General features: G+C 45.7%; 1 protein-coding gene and 1 pseudogene across 1 annotated transcript; one reads left to right on the forward strand and one right to left on the reverse strand.

Annotated features, from left to right (window-relative positions):
• Positions 1-1,770: 1,770 nt before the first annotated feature.
• On the reverse strand, positions 1,771-8,863 carry LOC120059629 (annotated as a pseudogene).
• Positions 8,864-8,980: 117 nt separating this feature from the next.
• LOC120059186 (regulation of nuclear pre-mRNA domain-containing protein 1B-like) lies at positions 8,981-15,031 on the forward strand. The gene is made up of 8 exons (XM_039008044.1): positions 8,981-9,302; positions 9,635-9,844; positions 9,975-10,104; positions 11,605-11,744; positions 11,932-12,053; positions 12,331-12,457; positions 12,669-12,844; positions 13,645-15,031. Exons 2-8 carry the CDS (start codon positions 9,694-9,696, stop codon positions 13,792-13,794), a joined length of 996 nt encoding a protein of 331 aa, XP_038863972.1. The 5' UTR covers positions 8,981-9,302; positions 9,635-9,693; the 3' UTR covers positions 13,795-15,031.
• The last annotated feature ends 9,705 nt before the right edge of the window (positions 15,032-24,736 follow it).

Here is a 24,736-nt window from a genome sequence, read left to right on the forward strand (position 1 = left end):
ATTCAAAATCATGCTACAACTTTCAATCAGGAATTTGTGCAGCAAGTAGCAGATCTATTCTGTTTATCAATGGGAGGTTTGTGTGGAATGACCATGACGTCTGGTTATTAAAGGAGGAATGGAACCAAGATGTGAATTTGAAGCTGGAATGGAAGGCAAAATGGAAGCTCTGCCATTCTACTTACGGTGGAGAAGGTCAAATATGACATCGATTGCTATATCTACTTGTATGAAAGGCTAAGCAGTTGCAACGAAGGTCAGACATTTTTTTAATCTATTATAATAAAAACAATTGTTTATTAAAAAGACTATTAATTACTACTTTAACATTCAAAATACTGGCCTTTTGTCCATCCCTTGTGAGCACATTAGAATATGTACACCCTGACCCAACACAACACTTGCACAGAATCAGCACTTAACATTTGTGTTTCAAAGTTACTGTTAAACTATAGGATGATGTCTGCAAGGCAGTCCCTGAAGAGGTTGGGGAAGACTAGGACACGCTGTGCTCTCCTGTGGCTGTCGTCAGTGTAGTGTTCCTTCCTCCACCTGGGGACAGTCGGGTGGATGACTGGGGAACTGTTTATTGGTGCAGATCACTGGATCTCTATTGCTGCTGGCTGTGTGTCCAGAGGTAACCCAAAATCCTCCAAGAGTTTCAGGATGTTGTCTGTGTACTCGTTCTTAAGGCCCATCCCACTCAGCTCCACAGGCTGCAGGTCAGGGTGGGGTGTAGGAGCAGGGACAGTAGAGCACGTTCAGAGTCAACCAGAAGGCATCAGGGTCCACCTCAATCAGGTGCCGGAAGACACGGCACAGAATAGCACATAGATACATTTAACTGAATAAAATTATAATAGAAAGCTGATAAATAAGGTCATAAATTGAACCACAATGTATGATGTGTTAAAATACCCAACATGACCAAAAGTATGTTGACACCTGCTCATCGAACATCTCATTCCAAAATCATGGGAATTAATATGGAGTTGGTCCCGGCTTTGCTGCTATAACAGCCTCCACTCTTCTGGGAAGGCTTTCCACTAGATGTTGGAACATTGTTGCGGTGACTTGCTTCCATTCAGCCACAAGAAGCCACACAGAATCGTTTAGAATGGCATTGTATGCTGTAGCGTTAAGATTTCCCTTCACTGGAACTAAGGGGCCTAGCTCGAACCATGAAAAATAGCCCCAGACCATTATTCCTCCTCCACCAAACTTTACAGTTTGCACTACGCATTGGGGCAGGTAGCGTTCTCCTGGCATCCGCCATAAGATTTGTCCTTCGGCCTGCCAGGTGGTGAAGTGTGATTCATCACTCCAGAGAACGCTCGCTATTCCACTGCTCCAGAGTCCAATGGTGGCGAGCTTTACACCACTCAGGCCGATGCTTGGCATTGCGCATGGTGATCTTAGACTTGTATGCGGCTGCTAGGTCATGGAAACCCATTTCATGAAGCTTCCGATGAACAGTTCTTGTGCTGACATTGCTTCAAGAGGCAGTTTGGAACTCTGCAGTGAGTGATGCAACCGAGGACAGATGATTTTTACACGCTACGTGCCTCAGCACTCCCGTTCTGTGACCTTGTGTGGCCTACCACTTCGTGGCTGAGCCGTTGTTGCTCCAAGATGTTTCTACTTCACAATAACAGCACTTATAGTTGACCGGGAAGCTCTAGCAGGGCATAAATTTGACAAACTGACTTGTTGGAAAGATGGCATCCTATGAAAGTCACTGTGCCCTTCAGTAAGGCCATTCTACTGCCAATGTTTGTCTATGGCGATTGCATGGCGGTGTGCTCAACTTGAAATAGTCAAATCCACATATTTGAAGGTGTGTCCACATATTTTTGTATATATAGTGTATGACAAGGCCTTGTAATATATTGTACTTCTAGATGTATTATTGCTTTACACGTATACCTGAGACATGCCTCTTGCAGTTTGGGTGGCTGTCTGCAGCCGAGGTAGGGCAGGCAGGCTTCAGTTACAGCATCCAGGTCTGAGTCCCCTGCAAATACAACACATATACCAGTTGGAAAACTGAGGGAAAGAAAAGAAAAAAAGAAAAAAAAACGGGGAAGAAAATTGAGGAAATGGTGTTGAGGGAAACTGCTGAAATCCCCTGGGAATTTCACAGCAGCCTGTCTCCATCTCTGGATTTCACACATCCACTCCCCACTCTCAGTACCTTTCATAGTCATGGCAACTTCATCACTTTGTAGTAGCCCCCCCCACCCCACAGACACATATTCCCTAAGCTCCTAACTGGGCCACCATTCAAACATCATTTCAAAATAAGTCTTATCGCATCTTCCTCAAGGTCTTTAGCGACGCTTTGCTTATTTGGCAATTCAACCCACACGGTTGAAAAACAAGCCTACTCATTGTGTCTGAATACATTGGTGCATATTTCAAAAGCTAAATGGGATTATTTCAGCATTCATTTTATCCTGTATCCCTATCCCTTCTGTCTCATGTGTAAACAGTAGGGAAACACACAGCGAAATACTGAGGGAGAGTCCAGCCCAGGAGTTTCTCTATGGGGTAAATAAAGCTAAAAACATGTCACATTAGGAGAATTTCTCTTTCTCTGTGGCCTGGCAAGTAATTGCCTTTCTGGAGACGTTTCAGCGGTGAGGTAGAGCCGATGTTTACCAGTGTGTGCTAGTACTGCTTCTGCAGCCTCTGTCTCTCGATGTCTCAACTTAAGCCTACCCAGCTGTATTCCTCTGGGGCTGATGAGGAAAGAGGCAGCATCTTCAAGCACCAAGGAAGACCATGTATCGACTCAGCTAGTTGAAGTATATCCAAACTGATCTACTGTTGAAAACCAGTGGGTATCATGGTGGCTCTGCCTTGTGTGTGTCTCCATTTCCCTTGACTAAGGCGATGTCTTTTTCACTTAGGAGCTCTGTTGGGGACATTTACATACACCATTCACCATTCAATGCAGTCTATCGGACACACACTTTGTAATTCAAAAACAGTGCAAGATTGACACCTAGTGGCCAAAAAGCTAAACTCAGCAGAAAAAGAAATGTCCCTTTTTCAGGACCCTATCTTTCACAGATAATTCGTAAAAATCCAAATAACTTCACAGCTCTTCATTATAAAGGGTTTAAACACTGTCTCCCATGCTTGTTCAATGAACCATAAACAATTAATGAACATGCACCTGTGGAACGGTGGGTAAGACACTAACAGCTTACAGACTGTAGGCAATTAAGGTCAGTTATGAAAACTTAGGACACTAAAGAGGCCTCTCTACTGACTCTGAAAAACACCAAAAGAAAGATGCCCAGGGTCCCTGCTCATCTGCGTGAACGTGCCTTAGGCATGTTGCAAGGTGGCATGAGGACTGCAGATGTGGCCAGGGCAATAAATTGCAATGTCCGTACTGTGAGACGCCTAAGACAGCGCTACAGGGAGACAGGACAGACAGCTGATCGTCCTCGCAGTGGCATACCATGTGTAACAACACCTGCATAGGATCGGTACATCCGAACATCACACCTGCGGGACAGGTACAGGATGGCAACAACAACTGCCCGAGTTACACCAGGAACGCACAATCCCTCCATCAGTGCTCAGACTGTCCGCAATAGGCTGAGAGAGGCTGGACAAAGGGCTTGTAGGCCTGTTGTAAGGCAGGTCCTCACCAGACATCATCGGCAACAACGTCTCCTATGGGCACAAACCCACCGTCGCTGGACCAGACAGGACTGGAAAAAAGTGCTCTTCACTGATGAGTCGCGGTTTTGTCTCACCAGGGGTGATGGTCGGATTTGCGTTTATCGTCGAAGGAATGAGCGTTACACCGAGGCCTGTACTCTGGAGCGGGATTGATTTGGAGGTGGAGGGTCCGTCATGGTCTGGGGCGGTGTGTCACAGCATCATCGGACTGAGCTTGGTGTCATTGCAGGCAATCTCAACGCTGTGCGTTACAGGGAAGACATCCTCCTCCCTCATGTGGTACCCTTCCTGCAGGCTTATCCTGACATGACCCTCCCGCATGACAATGCCACCAGCCATACTGCTCGTTCTGTGCGTGATTTTCTGCAAGGCAGGAATGTCAGTGTTCTGCCATGGTCAGCAAAGAGCCCGGATCTCAATCCCATTGAGCACGTCTGGGACCTGTTGGATCGGAGGGTGAGGGCTAGGGCCATTCCCCCCAGAAATGTCCAGGAACTTGCAGGTGCCTTGGTGGAAGAGTGGGGTAACATCTCACAGCAAGAACTGGCAAATCTGGTGCAGTCTATGAGGAGATGCACTGCAGTACTTAATGCAGCTGGTGGCCACACCAGATACTGACTGTTACTTTTGATTTTTACCCCCCCTTTGTTCAGGGACACATTATTCCATTTCTGTTAGTCACATGTCTGTGGAACTTCAGTTTATGTCTCAGTTGTTGAAACTTGTTATGTTCATACAAATATTTACACATGTTAAGTTTGCTGAAAATAAATGCAGTTGACAGTGAGATGACGTTTATTTTTTTGCTGAGTTTATATAGTTTTAACATTCCCAATAAAATTATGAAAAAAAGAGCTGAGTGTGACCCAGAATAAAGAAGTGTGAGGGTGTTGGTGGCTTACCTAGGTCCAGTCGGAGGCAGAGAGCCCCCAGGCCCTGCAGCACAGCCAACTGCAGGTTGTAGGATGGATGTGGCTGTAAACTGGGCCGGCCCTGGCACTCACTGGAGCCTGTTTGGACAGCGAGGCAATCAGCGTGGGAAGCACTTCTTTAGACACCCTCTTCCTCAGGAAATATCTGCAGGTTTCCCACAGTGTGCACAGAACCTAGAGAGCAAACACAAACAGACATCATAATGAATTCAATTGTTCTAGATGAATCATGTACACTTTCATGACAGTCTAACCATTCTTGAAAAAAAAAAAAATCCTATGTGAACTTTTTCTAATTGATGTCATCAATTATTTACTCTATAAACAATCATGAAATGATCATTATTCCACTGAGTTAAATAGTAGTGTACTAGTAGTCAGAGTGGTGGAAGTAGTGAGATACCCTGAAGGCTTGGAGGGCAACTAGCGGATCATCAGCAGTGAGTTGGAGCAGGTCAGGCCAGCAGCGGTGAGCTATGGGGAGCAGCTCATTCTCAATCAGCACACAGACACACAGCTCCAGCCCATCCACTACCTGCAATACACACACAGGGTCAGCTCTACAGAGCCTGGGACACGGGGACCAATTGCTCTGGTGTCACTAAACACACAGCAACATGTGGTGGCAAAACTAGTTGCATTTTCAGTTTTCAAGCTCCTTATGTTTGAGTGCTAAACAATCTACAGCTGTATGTTGAGGCTGAGTCAGTGGTCGGTGGTCGGGGAGCAGGTGAATGCAGTGTTCCATGGCTTCTTTGGCTATGGTGATGTGGGCTGGGAGTTCAGCTTTCACATCAGGACCCTTCTTCAAAATCCACCGGAGGTGGGATCTCTGAAATAACAACCACAGAACACTTCAATGCAGTGCAAGGAACGTAGCGAGTCATAACACTGATGGATTCTTATTTCTGTAGAACAGCTTTCAATAGACATTTGTGAAGCACGACTTGAACTGGGAGAAGCACACCACACAAAATCTGCCGATCCCTAAAAAGCAGTGCATTGACTTGGGACCCAGCTGTGAGGAAAACAGCATGAGTGAAACTTATTCAGGTCTGACATGGCACAGTAGGTCTAAGAAGCTTCACCAAGCATAGCATTAATGTTGTGCATCAGTGTGAGAAATGATCTCCCAGGGGAATAGTGTGGCAGCCAGAAAGAGAGAGCCCCAACTAACCTGAGTGCTCTGTGCACTGCTCTTCCTCTGCCAGATCTTTCTGTTTGTGGTAGTCCAGGAGAAACCAGCGCACATTCAGCTGGTCCTGCTCACGCCACACCTTCTTGGTTCCTTTATTCTCACTGGTTCCCCCAACACTAGAGAGGAACCATCTCGCTGTGGTTGAAAAGAAACATGATTAAGATTGTGTTACTTAGGCGTTGTTATAGCTAAAAGGCTGTCATTTTGTGTCATGTGTTTCAATTTCCTCTGAGTACTCCTATTAAAAGGTATGCCATAACATGGTGATAACAATGTTATAAACTAGGGAAAACGTTTAAGTGGATATGGAAACTTTACCTAGAGCCTTCATAACTGAGTGCCGCACAGTGCAGAACAGAGGGGACATCTTGTCGTAACTCATGTCCAGAGCCAGAAACACATCCTGGACGATGTCCCCCACCAGAGGCAGCAGGCTGGGGTCGGAGTGGCTAAACATGACGGTGAGGACCCTGGGGGGCGGACGCCCAGCCTCTGGAGGTTCAGAGACACATCGTTCAGCAGGTTGTCAGAGTTCTCATTGATCAGATCCTTCAGGGAGGCATATCCACAGGCCTGGCTGATGTCCCACATGGCATTCAGTGCTGCCTGGCTGATCAACAGCGCCTCATCCCCGGCCTTCTCCAGAACCAGGTATAGTGATGTCATCAGAATTAGATGGAAGTCCATCCCCAAGGCCTGGGCGAAGCAGCCTATCCCTTCCAACTGGATGCATATCTGCCAGATGTTGCTGTTCAGCTCGTGGATTGTGGAGCTCTTGTGGACTGCTTGGACCAACTGGAGGGGATTCCCTTTCCCTTCAACCCCATTAGATATGGAGAGGAGACTAGACTGACTTAGCTGCTCCTGTGCCCCTCTGTCAGACTCCTCACTAATAAGGGTTGACAGGTGCCAGTGGCTCAGGTTGGTTTACTCCTCTATGATGGACTCCACAGCTGCTTTGAAGTCCTCCTGACTGGGCACACCCTGCTTGTCCATGCCCCCTGCCACCCCGATGCTCGCTGTCCCTGTGACCATCTCATTCAACACCATGGCAGCCTGCTTCCTGTAGACCGACGACTCCTTGTAGATCCATAAAGTGATCCCCTATGAGATACACATTTCCATAGTAACCTAACATCCTGCATATCTCCTTGAGATTGGAGAAGATCCTTTGATCTCTGAAGTAGAGGAAAAATGTATTCTGAGCATGTGGCCCGTGGGGCCCTGTCTCCATGGTAACCGAAGAGTTCCTCTCCTCCACGATGGGACATCCATCACGTTCAACTCCAACACCTGCATCAGGGCCTTGGACACCCGCTGGTGGTCTGAGAAGTTCACCATGTCAAGCCTCACTCTCCAGTGCTGATGAGCTGAGGTGCAGGATATTATATTTTTTAACAGTAAGGCTAGCCTCCCAGGGGTGTTTCTCACCCAGTCCTGAGTCCTCTGCACTACTAGCTCCCCTACTCTCCCAAGCTCCCAGGGCTGTATCTTCCCAGCCCTGTTGTTCTGTAGCTGGTCGTCAGCCATCACCAGTCCCACTGTCTTGAACCACACCTTTATTGCCCTAACAGTAACAGCGTGTCCATGCCTAATATCCCCAGTGATCACATGGCTCACAGCGATCCAAGGTAAGAAAGAAGCCACAGTGTTGCCTAGGATACACCCCTCTTACTGACCCACTGACACATGGTCCAGAGAACAGTCACACTGGAGGGTCAGGGCCTGCAGGCATTTCAGTGCAGCCGCTTGCACAGTGAGGGACTTCTCCTGCTCTCCCAGGGAAAGCAGCAGAGAGATAGCGGCCACAAGGCCAGGTAGCATGGCGGGCTCAAACAGCTTGAAGACCACGTCACGGTAGGCTGCATGCAGCAGAGCATCCATGTACCTCAGTACTGCAGCTTTCAGCTCCTCTGAGGCGGGTGCTGGCTTCCCTGGGGGAGCAGAGGCAGAAGCTCAGAAAGGAGATCCCTCAGCGTCTCCCAGCTCCGTACACAGGTGTTCTCCAGGACGTAGCCCATGGCCTCTGCCACAGTCTGGACCAAGCCATCCCGCTTGGGGCCAGGGTTTTTGAGGGCATAGCAGAGAGTGAAAAGGACATGGAACCCTGCGGGCAGCTGCAGGACTATCATTTACATGCCTCAGCTGTGTGCTCCACATTGCCCACCGTGGGCTCACGAGCCAGAAGCACACAGGCTGGACGGAGGTAAGCAAAAGCAAGCTTTGGGTCGTCAATCAGATGGTCCATTCTTTGAAGACAGATGTTACTCACTGAAACAGAAAATTAAGATATTAGAATCATAGCTACCATATACTCTTTAGGGAAGTAGTTGGATGCTGTTCAGCAGTATGCCTACTCAATGCACTCTAGCAAATTCATTTTATCAGGATAATAGCTTAGAGGTATATCTTTGTTACCGAAATGTTCATTTTATAGGTCAAATTTGGTCTGTTGCTAATCACCCAAATCAGAACTTTGCCTGACCACCCTTGCTAAAGCTAGTTACCATCCTTGTTTTAAAACTAGTTAGCCAGATATACAGTATCTAGCTATCTTAGTTAGCTAATGGAATGCTTAAATAACAAAGCTAGAACAACCTAACAAAGTAAGATTCAAATAAGCTTACCTTTGCTAGTATATATTTAGTGACGGACATCTGAGACGAACTCATTTCGAGATACAGCACTGAAACTAAATAAAGACAGGCTAGCTGTCCTAGCCACTGATGGTCCTAGCTGTCCGTCACACAAGCATCACTATTCCTGTAGTACGTCATTATTCTGCGACGCATACAGTTGTGTATGCTTCCCATGCTTCCCATGCTTGTTAGCTAGCTTTGGTGCACTTCATACTTTAAAAGAAAGGTATTGCAACGGTTTTCAGGTCAAAGTTCACTTCACCCAGGTAGCTAAGCGAGTAGCCTGAGATACTCTTTGGCTATGCTAACAGTAAGCTAGCTAGTGCAACATTTTTGCTGATGATACTGTACTTGTCTTTTATTAATATTTTTTTAATTTCACATTTATTTAACCAGGTAGGCCATTTGACAACTGCGACCTGGCCAAGATAAAGCAAAGCAGTACGACAAAAACAACAACACAGAGTTACACATAAACAAACGTACAGTCAATAACATAATAGCATAGTCTTGACCGACGTCGGTTGATCTAGCTAGCTACTTTGCATGTAACTTTAAGTCGTGAAATATAGCTACACGTGACAGTATTTGAATAATGTTTCTAGTCATGATCTATTATCACAAGATTCACAAAGGGTTTTGAACCCTGTGTGTCGGGTGAAAGGTCAAGCGGCCATCTTTGAAGCGATCCAGAGAGCTGTGGTGGTTTCTAGAATGCTAGTTAACTAGCTACTGTACTAGTACTGTAGCTAACGAAGAAACGTACGTTTCAAAGTAACGTTACAGCTACATGTATTCAAACGGCACATTACTAAATTATAAATAGATGTATTGGTAAGTAACGTACATCTAGTATCGTAGTAGCTAGCTAGTAAACAAAGCCAGTGGATAGATTAGCTAGCTTGCTAGGCTACCTATCTAGGACTTTCTAGTTGGCCATTTGTAAACAGATAGCTATTATAGTTGTCTAGCTAGGTAAACAAGCTTACACACTCATCAATGTAAATGCGCATGTATATTTTACACGGGTTCGTAGCTATCCTGTTAGCGAAGAAAAGCACAAACAGACGATTAGCTACTAACGAGTAGCTAGACAGTTTTATGCAGCAGGTTGCGTGCTTAACTGGCGGGAACTTTGTTTTTGTGGACATTGTTGGTTTCCTCAGTTAACCTCAAAGTTGTGGGGTGTATAACGGTACATCAAAGAGTACTTTCTGGGCACATCATGTCTTCTTTTTCTGAGTCTGCGTTGGAGAAGAAGCTTTCGGAGCTCAGCAACTCTCAGCAAAGCGTGCAGACGCTGTCTCTGTGGATCATTCATCATCGCAAACACTCGCCGCTCATCGTCAAAGTATGGCACAGAGAACTGAAGAAAGGTGAGAGAACTTATGAACGTCGCCACCTCGACAACATTCTTTAACTGCTATTTACACACTGAAACGTTGATGTCACATGAAGTATGCCAAACCATATTTACCCGGTCTACGTTCTGTATTTGTCTTTCAGCAAAAAGCAGCAGGAAGTTGACTTTCCTTTATCTTGCCAATGACGTGATTCAAAACAGCAAGAAGAAAGGTCCAGAGTTCGCCAAAGACTTTGAGACAGTCCTTGTTGACGCTTGCTCTCATGTTGCAAGGTATGTGGTCTGATATGATACAGTTTCAGGGCTGAACTTGTCTAGCACTGAAATGTGCAGGTTTGTGATGCAGGCCTATGTTTTATTGTAAACTGGGTAGTTTGGGTACTGGTAGCCCTTGATCAGGACTCTCAGTTCCATTACACTACACATAAGTCATTGGACGAAGGCATCTTCTGTACAGGGGAGTTTTGGTAAGAGCCCCTACGCTCAATCTGAACATTAACACCCATCGTGTGCGGTACGGTTTTGGAAGCATAAGGACTTTCATATCAGCAAGAAATGTTTCAAAAATCAAAAGGTTAAATTGATACACACCTTGATAGGATTAGTGTTCTCACATGGCCATATCTCCATGTTACAGGGCTTGTTTATGGAAGATGAGGCGAGCGCCTGTGTTAATTAGGGGCTCCCGAGTGGCGCAGCAGTCTAAGACACTATCGCAGTGCTTAAGGCATCACTATAGACACCCTGGTTCAAATTCCGGCTGTATCACATCCGGCCGTGATTGGGAATCCCATAGGGCAGCGCACAATTGCCCCAGTGTCGTCTGGGTTTGGCCGGTGTAGGCCGTCATTGTAAATAAGAATTTGTTCTTAACTGACTTGCCTAGTTAAATAAAGTTGACATACAATTAGGTATATAGCATGCTCCGAACACCTGTGTGTGAGAGTAATTTGGGAAGTGTAGTGTCATCAGATGAAGGAACCCATAGCTGTATGGATCTGTGCAAAACTGCTACAGTAAGTGTACCTTTTTTTTTTTTAATCTTTTTTTTTTTTAAGGATTCTTTCTCGCTGATGTTTCGAAAGCCGTATCGCAAGCAATGATTATTGACGTTACGAAACGTTAAAGCATAGCGTCGGGATTGTAGTTCACATGAGTTAGTCGTGGGCAAGATAATGGCTGAAAACTGTAGGGAGAAAGCAGAATGTCGCCTAGAGTTTTTGAGAGCTAGGGTACCGGATGCTGATTAGCTTAAACAGCATTTCAGCCATGTGTATATCAGACACTATACCATGGGTATCATGCAAAAATTCTTGTTTACTCTTCTGTTTATGTTGGTAAGCAGTTTATAATAGCATCAAGTCACCTCAGGGGTTTATAGTATATGGCTAATTAATGTTGTCACAATACCAATATCGTGATACTAGGAAGTAAAGAAGCAAAGGAAACAAAACATGAAGCAGACTTAATGTCTTAAGGAAAACAGTCCTTATGTTGGAAAAAAATCAGCCCTATGTTGTCACCTAGAGTCACATTTGTGTGCAAGTTGTAAAACACAATATTTTACAATGCCAAAATTTACCTGGGGGTGTTAATTTTAGGCCCTGGTTAGACATTAACATGCTTCAAAACATTGGTAAATGGATTACGCTGCTACTGTCTTCTACAGCAGCATAACAAGACAAGAACAAAGAGGATCAAATAAGTTATTGAGTTGCTCGGTGAGGAAGAGTTGAATTTCATGATGAATCTCTGTCTCTTTCTCTCCCTCAGAGAGGCAGATGATGGCTGTAGAAGGCCCATCGACAGGCTGCTCACTATCTGGCAGGAGCGCAGCCTCTACAAGGCAGAGTTCATCCAGCAGCTGAAGCTCGCTATCGAAGACTCAAACAGCCCCCAACACCAACCTACAGGTACAGTCAGAGTCCCCTGGGTCTTCACTGATGGAGCAGTTCAGCTTTACCTAAATTAGTTACTGGTGATGGCTTGTTTCCTATGTAGGCATTTTGGATGTCAGATTTTCCAAGAGACATGCACGTCCAATTTGTTGTTTTTGTGAATATGGGTGTTTTCTTTCTAAATCTGTCGTACCTTTTGCAGAGGAGAAGAAGGCCCCTAAACGGACCTATCAGAAGATGATCCAAGAGCCGGAGGAAGAGGAAGAAGATGACTACAGGGGCAACATGTCCCCACAGAATTCAGACTTCTCAGGGCCACAGCTGGTAGGCTGAACCAACACAACTCCATAAGCCTTTAGCTCATTCACCAGTACTTTGTCTATTACACTGCAATTTGTGACATCTTTTCACACCAGCTGAAGTTATCTCCCAACTCTCCTCTAGGTGTCAGTGATACAAAGGTTGTCCCATGGACTCTTGATTTGGAAGATTCTAGCTTTTCGTTTGTGCTCTGGTTGTGAATTGTTGTTTAGAAAAATGGTCAAGCTTGAAAATTGGATATTGTTGGCCAGAGCTTTCACATACCCTTCTCTCCCCTCAGACGGAGGAGCTGGTCAAAGCCCTGCAGGACCTGGAGAATGCAGCCTCGGGTGATGCTGCTGTGCGCCAGAAGATTGCCTCTCTGCCACAGGAGGTGCAGGATGTGTCCCTGCTGGAGAAGATCACAGGTAAGTCCCGAGGAAGCCTTCATGGTACCTGAAGCACAAGGAAACTTGACCCCCACCTTTCTCCAACCTCAATGTGTATTGTAGGCTTAATCTAGTCTACTACAAGGGATTGTGTTTTCTCCAACTTAATGTTGTTTCTATTCAATTGTTTCAATATTATGCCTAAGTAAAAACGCCACCTTATTTGACTTCACTCACCCTGTCCCTATAGATAAAGAGGCAGCTGATAAACTGTCCAAGACAGTGGATGAGGCCTGTCTACTGCTGGCTGAGTATAACGGACGTCTGGCTGCTGAGCTGGAGGACAGGAGGCAGCTGGCGCGCATGCTGACCGAGTACATCGGTAGCCAGAAGGAAGCCCTCACAGAGAGGGAGAAGAAACTAGAAGCAAGTCTAAATCATCAAAATCATTGTTTTGCTTGTCTGTTACAAACAAGCAATTAGAATGTGAAAAATTTACACTACCATTCAAAAGTTTGGGGTCACTTAGAAATGTCCTTGTTTTTGAAAGAAAAGCACATTTTGTCCATAAAAATAACATCAAATTGATCAGAAATACAGCATAGACGTTGTTAATGTTGTAAATGACTATTGTAGCTGAAAACGGCTGATTCTTTTAAATGGAATATCTACATAGGCGCACAGAGGCCCATTATCAGCAACCATCACTCCTTTGTTCCAATGACACATTGTGTTAGCTAATCTAGTCTAAAGAAGGCCAGTTTTATTGCTTCTTTAATTAGAACAACAGTTTTCAGCTGTGCAAACATAATTGCAAAAGGGTTTTCTAATGATCAACTAGCCTTTTTAAAATGATAAACTTGGATTAGCTAACACAACGTGCCATTGGAACACAGGAGTGATGGTTGCTGATAATGGGCCTCTGTACACCTATGTAGATATTCCATTAAAAATCAGCCGTTTCCAGCTACAATAGTCATTTACAACATTAACAATGTCTACACTGTATTTCTGATCAATTTAATGTTATTTTTATGGACAAAATGTGCTTTTCTTTCAAAAACAAGGATATTTCTAAGTGACACCAAACTTTTGAACGGTAGTGTATATTTTCCCATTATCCAACTACAGCAGCTTTGTGAGTCACTTGGATTGTTTAAAAGAAGTAGAAAGTGGACCCATCGGAACTGTATCGTCTGACATGGGTACTGTTCTTTGTATTGCAGGAGTACAAACAGAAGCTGGCACGAGTCACGCAGGTGCGCAAGGAGCTCAAGTCTCACATCCAGAGCCTGCCTGACCTCTCTCTGCTGCCCAATGTGACGGGAGGCCTGGCCCCTCTACCCTCTGCTGGAGACCTGTTCTCCACCGACTGAGCTTCCTGCTCCCTGTCACACCCTGCCTCTCGCCAGGGCACACACTCCCTGTCGAACCCGCTCACTAGCTACTGAACCCTAGGGAGAGACTGAGAGGGACATTGGAAGCTTGGGGACATCCCTGGTGGGAGAGAGAATGGTTGTTGAAGATTCCGTTCCACCAGCTTGGACAATTCTCCTTTACGTTTTTATTCTGAATGCCAGTCAAACGCTAGCTAACTGATTCTGTGTTGAAGAGAAAAGTTGGTCATTAGCCAATCCCCATTTTTGTGTTCATATGGTGATATGGTGGCTCGCACACACACTAGATCACGTGTCAAACTCATTCCACTGAGGGTCAACTGTCTGTGGGTTTTCACTCCTCCTTTGTACTTGATTGATGAAATAAGGTTACTAATTAGTAAAGAAATCCCCTCACCTGGTTTCTGTGTCTTAGGAAAAACCAAAAACCTGCCGACACTATGGAATGAGTTTGACACCCCTGCACTAGATCGTTGTGACAGCTTTGTGAAGAGACACATCACATTTATTTTAACGGCTTTAAGTTGGTTGCTTTTAAATGTTGATGAAATTTCAGGTGATTTTTGTTAGGGTGTATGTAGGGAGGGGGCCTGTTTTTCCATGTAGGTTGCATTTTGGTTGTCATTATTTACCATTCTCTGTAATTCCAGCTCAACACACAGAAAATATCCTTACCTTCAGGTTTGTCATCAAGCATTTTGTCATACATAGCACATCATCGGTCAATAACATTTCATCCATGTAGTGGTGTTTCTCAATCCATTGTGAAATAGTTTAGCCCTCAGACAAGTGACTGATTGAAGTTATTTGAGCAAACTGGGGTCAGATTGAGACACTCACTGTCTTTGCTGAGCTCTGCTGATGTCATCCTTTGTCACAGATGATTGTATCACTTGGTACAAATGTCAAACTAAGGCTTTTCGGGACTGGGCCCGGCCACTACTTATTCAGCATTATTCAGACTTTTTTGAAGAGTAGCAGAAAGTAAACATGGTTCGTTCTGTCACTAGTTTGGATTATGGGCACAGACCTGGGAGATAAGTGTTTCCCCATGTTGGAGAATAGTAATAGGACATCTGCCCCTGGAAATGTTGCTTTACTACAGATGGTAGACCTGTGTGGCATGTATTTCTCTCTGCCGATGCTTTACTACAGCAGTAGTTTCACTAATAAAACAATTCCATGGATACAAATAAAATGGAACCATTTGGAAAGAGCTGTGCTGACTGGTTTATACTCTGACTAATGTGACATTGATACGCTGGACCTGTTTATTTTTTGGGGTGGACGTTTGGAATCTATCGACTTTCACCAGCGTCTTCCGACAGGTGGTGTCACTCATCCATGAAGACGATGGACTTTCACAGCGTTCACAAAATATATATATATATTTACTGAACAACAATAGAAATGCAACATGTAAAGTGTTGGTCCCATGTTTCATGAGCTGAAATAAAAGATCCCAGAAATGTTCCATATGCACAAAAAGCACATTTCTCTCAAATTTTGTCCACTAATTTGTTTACATCCCTGCTAGTAAACATTTCTCCTTTACCAAGATAATCCATCCACCTGACAGGTGTGGCATATCAAAAAGCTGATTAAACAGCATGATCATTAGCCAGGGGCACCTTGTGCTGAGGATAATAAAAGGCCACACTAAAATGTGCAGTTTTGTCACACAACACAATGTCACAGATGTCTCAAATTTTGAGTGTGCAATTGGCATGCTGACTGCAGGAATGTCCACCAGAACTATTTCCAGAGAATTTAATGTTTATTTCTCTACCATAAGCTGCCTTCAAAGTCATTTTAGAGAATTTGGCAGTGCGTACAGGCAAATATATTGATAAATGTCACCTTGTACGAGAAGATTTACACGGTTATCAAAATCCCACGCCAGGGTAAGCCTACACAGCCCTTATTTTACATTTTCTGAAATCCCCTATGGGAAAAATGAATGGAACCATTTCCCTGTTTGACTGCTAGGTTTTATAGGTATTATGACTCATACTGTGGCACTCTATTAACGATGTGTTATATAGGTTTTGTATATTTCAACCAGTAGTTTTGAAAATAGCGCTCACAAATGCATAAGTATTCACACCCCTGAGTCAATACATGTTATAATAACCTTTGACAACAATTACAGCTGTGAGTCTTTCTGGGTAAGTCTAAGAGCTTTGCACACCTGGATTGTACAACATTATTATTTTCAAATTTCTTAAAGCTCTGTCAAATTGGTTGTTGATCAATGCTAGACAGCCATTTTCAAGTCTTGCCATAGATTTATTTTTATTTTTATTTTTTTTAAATTTTTATCCCCTTTTCTCCCCAATTTTCGTGGTATCCAATCGCTAGTAATTACTATCTTGTCTCATCGCTACAACTCCCGTACGGGCTCGGGAGAGACGAAGGTCGAAAGCCATGCGTCCTCCGAAGCACAACCCAACCAAGCCGCACTGCTTCTTTAACACAGCGCGCCTCCAACCCGGAAATCAGCCGCACCAATGTGTCGGAGGAAACACCGTGCACCTGGCCCCCTTGGTTAGCGCGCACTGCGCCCGGCCCGCCACAGGAGTCGCTGGAGCGCGATGAGACAAGGATATCCCTACCGGCCAAACCCTCCCTAACCCGGACGACGCTAGCCCAATTGTGCGTCGCCCCACGGACCTCCCGGTCGCGGCCGGCTGCGACAGAGCCTGGGCGCGAACCCAGAGACTCTGGTGGCGCAGTTAGCACTGCGATGCAGTGCCCTAGACTTGCCATAGATTTTTAAGTCGAAACTGTAACACATTCAATGTCATTTTGGTAAGCAACTCCAGTGTATATTTGGCCTTGTGTTTTAGCTTATTGTACTCCTGAAAGGTGAATTCGTCTCCCGGTGCCTGTTGGAAAGCAAACTGAACCAGGTTTTTCTCTAGGATTTTGCCTGTGCTTAGCTTTATTTCTAGTCCTTACCAATGACAAGCATACCCATAACATGATGCAGCTACCACCATGCTTGAAAATATGGAGTGGTACTCAGTGATGTGTTGTGTTAGATTTGCCCCAAATATAATTACAGGACATAAAGTAAATTTCTTTGCCAACATTTTTTCAATTTGACTTTAGTGCCTTATTGTAAAAAAGGATACATGTTTTGGAATAATTGTATTCTGTACTCTGTCATTTAGGTTAGTATTGTGGAGTAACTACAATGTTGTTGATCTATCCTCAGTTTTCTCCTATCACAGCCATTAAACTCTGAAACTGTTTTAAAGCCACCATTGGCCTCATGGTGAAATCCCTGAGCGGTTTCCTTCGTCTCCGGCAACTGAATTAGGAAGGACACCTGTATCTGTGGAGTGACTGGGTGTATTGATACACCATCCAAAGTGTAATGAATAACTTCACCATGCTCAAAGAGATATTCAATGTGTGCTTTTTAAATTTGTTATATCAATCTACAAATTGTATTCCTTCTTTGCGAGGCATTGGAAAACCTCCATGGTCTTTGTGATTGAATCTGTGTTTTAAATTCTGAGGGACCTTACACATAATTGTATGTGTGGGGTACAGAGATTAGGTAGTCATTCAAAAATCATGTTAAACACTATTATTGCACACAGAGTGAGTCCATGCAACTTATTGTGACTTGTTAAGCAAATGTTTACTCCTGAACTTATTTAGGCTTGCCATAACAAAGGGTTGAATACTTACTGATTCAAGACATTTCAGCTTTTAATTTTATATTAACTTGTAAAAATAGCTAAAAACATAATTCCACTTTGACATTATGGGGTATTGTGTGTAGGCCAGTGACACAACATCTAAATTGAATCCATTTTAAATTCAGGCTGTAACACAACAAAATGTGGAAAAAGTCAAGGTGTGTGAATACTTTCTGAAGGCACTAAGTCACACATCAACACCTTCATATCGCTTGACCCATAAAGGCAATGAAGATATTACAAGTAGGTGCAGATTACAGTCTAGACTGTGATGCAACTGGTCAGAATGCTGTCGATGATGCAGTTGTAGAACTTTTTGAGGACCTGAGGACCCATGCCAAATCTTTCCAGTCTCCTGAGGGGGAAAAGGTTTTGTTGTGCCCTCTTCACAACTGTCTTGGTATGTTTGGACCATGTTAGTTCGTTGGTGATGTGGTCACCAAGGAACTTGAGACTCTCAACCTGCTCCGCTACAGCCCCATCAATGTGAATGGGGGCGTGCTCGGTCCTCCTTTTCCTGTAGTCCACGATCATCTCCTTTGTCTTGCTCACATTGAAGGAGAGGTTGTTATCATGGCACCACACTGCCATGTGTGTGGACTAAAGGTGGTCAACAGTTTTTCTTCCTCTGGTTGCACATGTAACATTCTGGTAGAAATGAGGTAAAACGAATTTAAGTTTCCCTGCATTAAAGTCCCCGCCCACTAGGAGCGCAGCCTCTGGATGAGCATTTTCTTATTGGCTTATGGCCTTATACAGCTCTTTAAGAACGGTCTTAGTGCCAGGTTTGGTTTGTGGTGGTAAATAGACAGCTATGAAAAATATACTCTTTTGGTAAATAGTGTGGTCTACTGCTTATCATGAGATACTCTACATCAGGCAGGCAAAACCTTAATATTAGATTTTGTGCACCAGCTGTTATTGACATATAGACACAGACCGCCACCCCAGTCTTACCGGAGGCAGCTGTTCTATCTTGCCGATGCAGCGTAAACCCAGCCAGCTGTATGTTATCCATGTCATCGTTCAGCCACGACTCTGTGAAACATAAGGCACCACGGCCTGTGTCCCCTATATCTCTGTCTCTTCTTCATGCGAATGACAGGGATTTTGGTCGGTGTATGAAAATCCTTTGTGTCCGACTCGTTAAAGAAAAATCTTTGTCCAGTACAAGGTGAGCAATCGCTGTTCTGATATCCAGAAGCTATTTTCGGTCATAAGAGACGGTGGCAGAAATATTATGCAGAAAATAAGTTACAAATAACATGAAAAAAAACACACAATAGCACAATTGGTTAGGAGCCCGTAAAAGGGCAGCCATCTCCTCCGGTGCCAAAATGTTATACATACAACATATTCATGTACAGCATATACTGTACACACAACATATTCATGTACAGCATATACTGTACACACAACATATTCATGTACAGCATATACTGTACACACAACTGTTTAGGTCGTACAAGGTCAGAGTCATTGTGCCGTGAGGTGTTGCCTCACTTTTTTTGCTGCTTGCCTGAGTGACCCGAGTTGGAAGTGTTCCATGTGACCATCGCTCGGTACAATACTGTGAGTTGCCTTGAGTGCATTCTGGATTTGGGGACTGAAGAGACCCCTGGTGCCATGTCTGGTGGGGTAAGTATGTGTGTCAGAGCTGTATGTAAGTTGATTATACAAACAATTTGGAATTTTCAAAACATTTATGTTTCTTACAAGAGGTGATGCAGTCAATTCTCCACTACTTTGAGCCAGGAAAGACTGGCATGGATGCTGTTGATATTAGCCCTCTGTGTACAGTGAAGGACAAGACCTGCTGCTCTGTTCTGGGCCAACCGGAGCTTTCCTCGGTCTGTTTTTGCAGCTCCTGACCATATAACCAGGCAATAGTCAAGATGTGATAAAACCACAGCCTGCAGGACTTGTTTGGTTGAATGTGGTGTTTAAAATGTTCTTTATCACAGACAGATTTCTCTCCATCTTTACAACAACAGAATCAATATGCATTGACCATGATGGTTTACAATCTAAGGCAACACCAAGAAGTTTAGTCTCCTCTACATTCTCAAGAGCTACATTATTCATTACCAGATTCATCTGGGTATGGGGCAGTCGGACAGCGGAGGAAGCTAAGCTGTTAGCAGCACTCTGACCACTGCTATACAGTCATTGATGCCTATGACTAGGTATCCTCCTTTCCCTTTTCCTAATATATGGATTTTATACAAATCCTTGTACTTTAGTGCTCACACCTACCATGGTACTGACTCACATAAACTCACATTCTCCTTCCAGAACAGTCTGCATCGGCATCTGACATTATCCAGGAGAACACGTCCAGCATCCCATGCTCAAACTGCAGAGGGAGAACCAGGACACAGGGATGATAGGAAGATTGCTATGGCTTGTCTTCTAATGTACATAATTCTGATTCCCCATGATGTGTGCAGCATTTACTGTATCTATCACATAACGATCTTCTATGGAAGCACCATGTGTACCACAGGAGGCTGTTGAGGGGATTGACGGCTCATAATAATGCCTGGAACGGAGCAAATTGAATGGCATCAAACACATGGAACCATGTATTTGATACCATTCAAGTGATTCCGCTCCAGTCATTGCCACGAGCCAGTCCTCCCCAATTACAGGTTGGTACCACCAACTTCCTATACCTAGCAAAACATCCACGGGGAGGTTTGATTTGTTTCGTTGTAAATTTGTAGATGAGACGAGCCTGGGATAACACATACTCCTACCTGTCTCTCTCTTCCTCCACGTAAACTGCATCCTCTGTAGCCAAGAAAAATAGACATCTGGGTTACAGATCATATCCATTACACAGCTCCTTGGTCTAATGATGGCGACAGATGGTGCAAAGTAAACACTTTTACTTTGTACCATCTCATAGCTCCACAATGAGATAGGGTGCAGGCCAAGCAGCAGGCTGTTAGCCAGCCTGCCAGCTTAGTGGAGTCTGCCACTAGCACAGTCAGTGTAGTCAGCTTGTAACGGCAGTCCTCCTCCTCTTCAACCGAAGAGGAGGAGTAGTGATTGAACCAAGGCGCAGCTTTGTGAAATGACATGATTTAATAAAGACACGACGAAACAACTAAGACAGAAAACGAACTAGACTTGAATTAACTAACAAAACAACAAAACGAATGTGTAGACAAACCTAGACATACGAACTTACAATAAAACACGAAGAACGCACGAACAGGGAAAAATAGACTACACAAAAATGACGATGTACAAACATACCGAACAGTCCCGTATGGTGCGACAAACACTGACACAGGAGACAACCACCCACAACGAACACTGTGAAACAACCTACCTAAATATGACTCTCAATTAGAGGACAACGCAAAACACCTGCCTCTAATTAAGAGCCATACCAGGCAACCCTTAAACCAACATAGAAACAGAAAACATAGAATGCCCACCCAAACTCACGTCCTGACCAACTAACACATACAACAAACTAACAGAAATAGGTCAGGAACGTGACATAACCCCCCCCTTAAGGTGCGAACTCCGGGCGCACCAGCACCAAGTTTAGGGGAGGGTCTGGGTGGGCATCTGACCACGGTGGTGGCTCAGGCTCTGGGCGAGGTCCCCACCCCACCATAGTCAATCCCAGCTCGCTAATCCCCCTCAGAATGACCACCCCTCTATTCCACCCACCTAATATATGCAACACAAAATAAAGGGACAGCTCCGGGACAAGGTAGCTCAGGACATAGAGGTAGGTGAGAATAGAGAGGTAGATAGAGAGGTAGCTCAGGATAGAGGGGCAACTCCGGACTGAAAGGCAGCTCCGGACAGAGAGACAGCTCTGGACTGAGGGGCAGTTCTGGATTACTGGCAGCTCCGGACTGGCTGACGGCTCTGGACGCTCATGGCTGGCTGACGGCTCTGGACGCTCATGGCTGTAGGGCAGCTCATGACTGGAAGGCAGCTCATGAGTGGAGGGCAGCTCATGACTGGAGGGCAGCTCATGACTGGGAGGCAGCTCATGACTGTCTGACGGCTCTGGCCGCTCATGGCTGTAGGGCAGCTCATGACTGGAAGGCAGCTCATGACTGGAAGGCAGCTCATGACTGGAAGGCAGCTCATGACTGGAAGGCAGCTCATGACTGGAAGGCAGCTCATGACTGGAAGGCAGCTCATGACTGGCTGACGGCTCTGGCAGATCCTGTCTGGTTGGCGGCTCTGGCAGATCCTGTCTGGTTGGCGGCTCTGGCAGATCCTGTCTGGTTGGCGGGTCTGGCAGATCCTGTCTGGTTGGCGGCTCTGGCAGATCCTGTCTGGTTGGCGGCTCTGGCAGATCCTGACTGACGACTGGCTCTAGCGGCTCCTGACTGACTATCGGCTCTGACGGCTCGGGACAGACGGGCGGCTCTAATGGCTCAGGACAGACGGATGGCTCAGACGGCGCTGGGGAGACGGATGGCTCAGACGGCGCTGGGGAGACGGATGGCTCAGACGGCGCTGGGGAGACGGATGGCTCAGACGGCGCTGGGGAGACGGATGGCTCAGACGGCGCTGGGGAGACGGATGGCTCAGAGGAGACGGATGGCTCAGACTGATCCTGTCTAGCGGAAGGCTTTGGCTGCTCCTGTCTGGTGGAAGGCTCTAGCGGCTCCTGTCTGGCGGAAGGCTCTGTAGGCTCATGGCAGACGGGCGGCTTTGCAGGCTCAATACAGACGAGCAGTTCATGCGGCGCTTGGCAGACGGACAGTTCAGGCGCCATTGGGCAGACGGCAGACTCTGGCCGGCTGAGACGCACTGTAGGCCTGGTGCGTGGTGCCGGAACTGGAGGCACCGGACTGGAGACACGCACTTCAAGCCTAGTGCGGGGAGCAGGGACAGGGCACACTGAATTCTCAAAGCGCACTATAGGCCTAGTACGTGGTACCGGCACTGGTGGTACCAGGCTAAGGGCACGCACCTCAGGACGAGTACGGGGAGAAGGAACAGTGTGTACAGGGCTCTGGAGACGCACAGGTGGCTTAGTGCGTGGTGCCGGAACTGGAGGCACCGGACTGGAGACACGCACCATAGGGAGAGTGCGTGGAGGAGGAACAGGTGGTACTGGGCTGGGGCGGGGAGGTAGCGCCGGAAATACCGGACCGTGCAGGCGTACTGGCTCCCTTGAGCACCGAGCCTGCCCAACCTTACCTGGTTGAATGCTCCCCGTCGCCCGCCCAGTGCGAGGAGGTGGAATAACCCGCACCGGGCTATGTAGGCGAACCGGGGACACCATGCGTAAGGCTGGTGCCATGTAAGCCGGCCCAAGGAGACGTACTGGTGGCCAGATATGTAGAGCCGGCTTCATGGCACTTGGCTCAATGCTCAATCTAGCCCTACCAGTGCGGGGAGGTGGAATAACCCGCACTGGGCTATGCACACGTACAGGAGACACCGTGCGCTCTACTGCGTAACACGGTGTCTGCCCGTACTCCCGCTCTCCACGGTTAGCCTGGTAAGTGGGCGCAGGTCTCCTACCTGCCCTTGGCCCACTACCTCTTAGCCCCCCCCCAAGAAATTTTTGGGTAGTACTCACGGGCTTTTCGGGCTTCCGTGCTAGACGTGTCCCCTCATATCTGCAGTTTTGGGCTTGATTCTCCGGTCTCCAGCCTTGCTTCCTAGCTGCCTCCTCATATCGCCGCCTCTCTGCTTTCGCTGCCTCCAGCTCAGCTTTGGGGCGGCGATATTCTCCTGGCTGCGCCCAGGGTCCTTTGCCTTCTAGGTCTTCCTCCCATGTCCATTTCTCCAAATAATTAAGCCTCTCCTGTTGCGTGTTCCACTGCTCGAACTTATGCTGCTTGGTTCTAGATTGGTGGGTGGTTCTGTAACGGCAGTCCTCCTCCTCTTCAACCGAAGAGGAGGAGTAGTGATTGAACCAAGGCGCAGCTTTGTGAAATGACATGATTTAATAAAGACACGACGAAACAACTAAGACAGAAAACGAACTAGACTTGAATTAACTAACAAAACAACAAAACGAATGTGTAGACAAACCTAGACATACGAACTTACAATAAAACACGAAGAACGCACGAACAGGGAAAAATAGACTACACAAAAATGACGATGTACAAACATACCGAACAGTCCCGTATGGTGCGACAAACACTGACACAGGAGACAACCACCCACAACGAACACTGTGAAACAACCTACCTAAATATGACTCTCAATTAGAGGACAACGCAAAACACCTGCCTCTAATTAAGAGCCATACCAGGCAACCCTTAAACCAACATAGAAACAGAAAACATAGAATGCCCACCCAAACTCACGTCCTGACCAACTAACACATACAACAAACTAACAGAAATAGGTCAGGAACGTGACACAGCTCAGCAGTGATAAATTCATGAACTTCTTTGACGAAAAGATCATGAGCATTAGAAAGCAAGTTACGGACTCTAAATCTGCGTATTTCTCCACCGTGTGGGACTGTGGGTCAATTAACTTTGTCAGAGTGGGTGCCCTGATTCTAGTTTGTGAGCTAGGCAGGCTACTGCCCGGGAAGGTCTCCCACTCAGAAGAACGAGATGGGGAGGGGGCGGGGGTAGGTGGACCTCAGGTCTCCCTACTGGAAGCCCGAGGTGGGGGAATCTATCAAAAAGCGCACCTCTAACTTTGTACAGACTAATGCAATTAGTAATGCAATTAGTTGTGCAATTTAGTTTGTGTGTTTCTTGTTTGAAGTGCAATAGTGTAATAATCAAGTTCTCTTCTTTGTAAGTGTGTTATTCTATTTGTGTATTTGTGTGATATAGGATTTGTACAATTTATTTGTTTTATTTGTGTGTTTTTTGTTAACAATAGGGTAATAGTGCAATAATTCGATTCTCCTTTTTATTTGTATTTATATACTACAATTTGTTTCTATTTGTCTTTGTTACTTCTTTTTGATATTTATGAGTCTTATTTTTAAATGTATATAGTTTAGGGGGGGGGGGGGGGTGTTCGCCCAGGGACGGCATCCCTAGCTGTGTCCTCAGAGCATGCACAGACCAGCTGGCTGGTGTATTTACAGACATATTCAATCGCTCCCTATCCCAGTTTGTTGTCCCCACATGCTTCAAGATGGCTACCATTGTTCCTGTACCCAAGAAGGGGCTACCGTCCCGTAGCATTTACTTCTGTCATCATGAAGTGTTTTGAGAGGCTTGTCAAGGATCATATCA

The sequence above is a fragment of the Salvelinus namaycush genome, chromosome 14, assembly GCF_016432855.1.
Source record: "Salvelinus namaycush isolate Seneca chromosome 14, SaNama_1.0, whole genome shotgun sequence".
In the NCBI taxonomy this organism is placed as follows: domain Eukaryota; kingdom Metazoa; phylum Chordata; class Actinopteri; order Salmoniformes; family Salmonidae; genus Salvelinus; species Salvelinus namaycush.

Bases quoted from the DNA above. Each gene is read 5' to 3' on its own strand.
- LOC120059186 (XM_039008044.1), top strand. From the start codon at position 9,694: ATGTCTTCTTTTTCTGAGTCTGCGTTGGAGAAGAAGCTTTCGGAGCTC. The intron at 12,458-12,668 runs GTAAGTCCCGAG...CTGTCCCTATAG, and splicing joins CCTGCTGGAGAAGATCACAG to ATAAAGAGGCAGCTGATAAA. The intron at 12,845-13,644 runs GCAAGTCTAAAT...TTTGTATTGCAG, and splicing joins AGAGGGAGAAGAAACTAGAA to GAGTACAAACAGAAGCTGGC.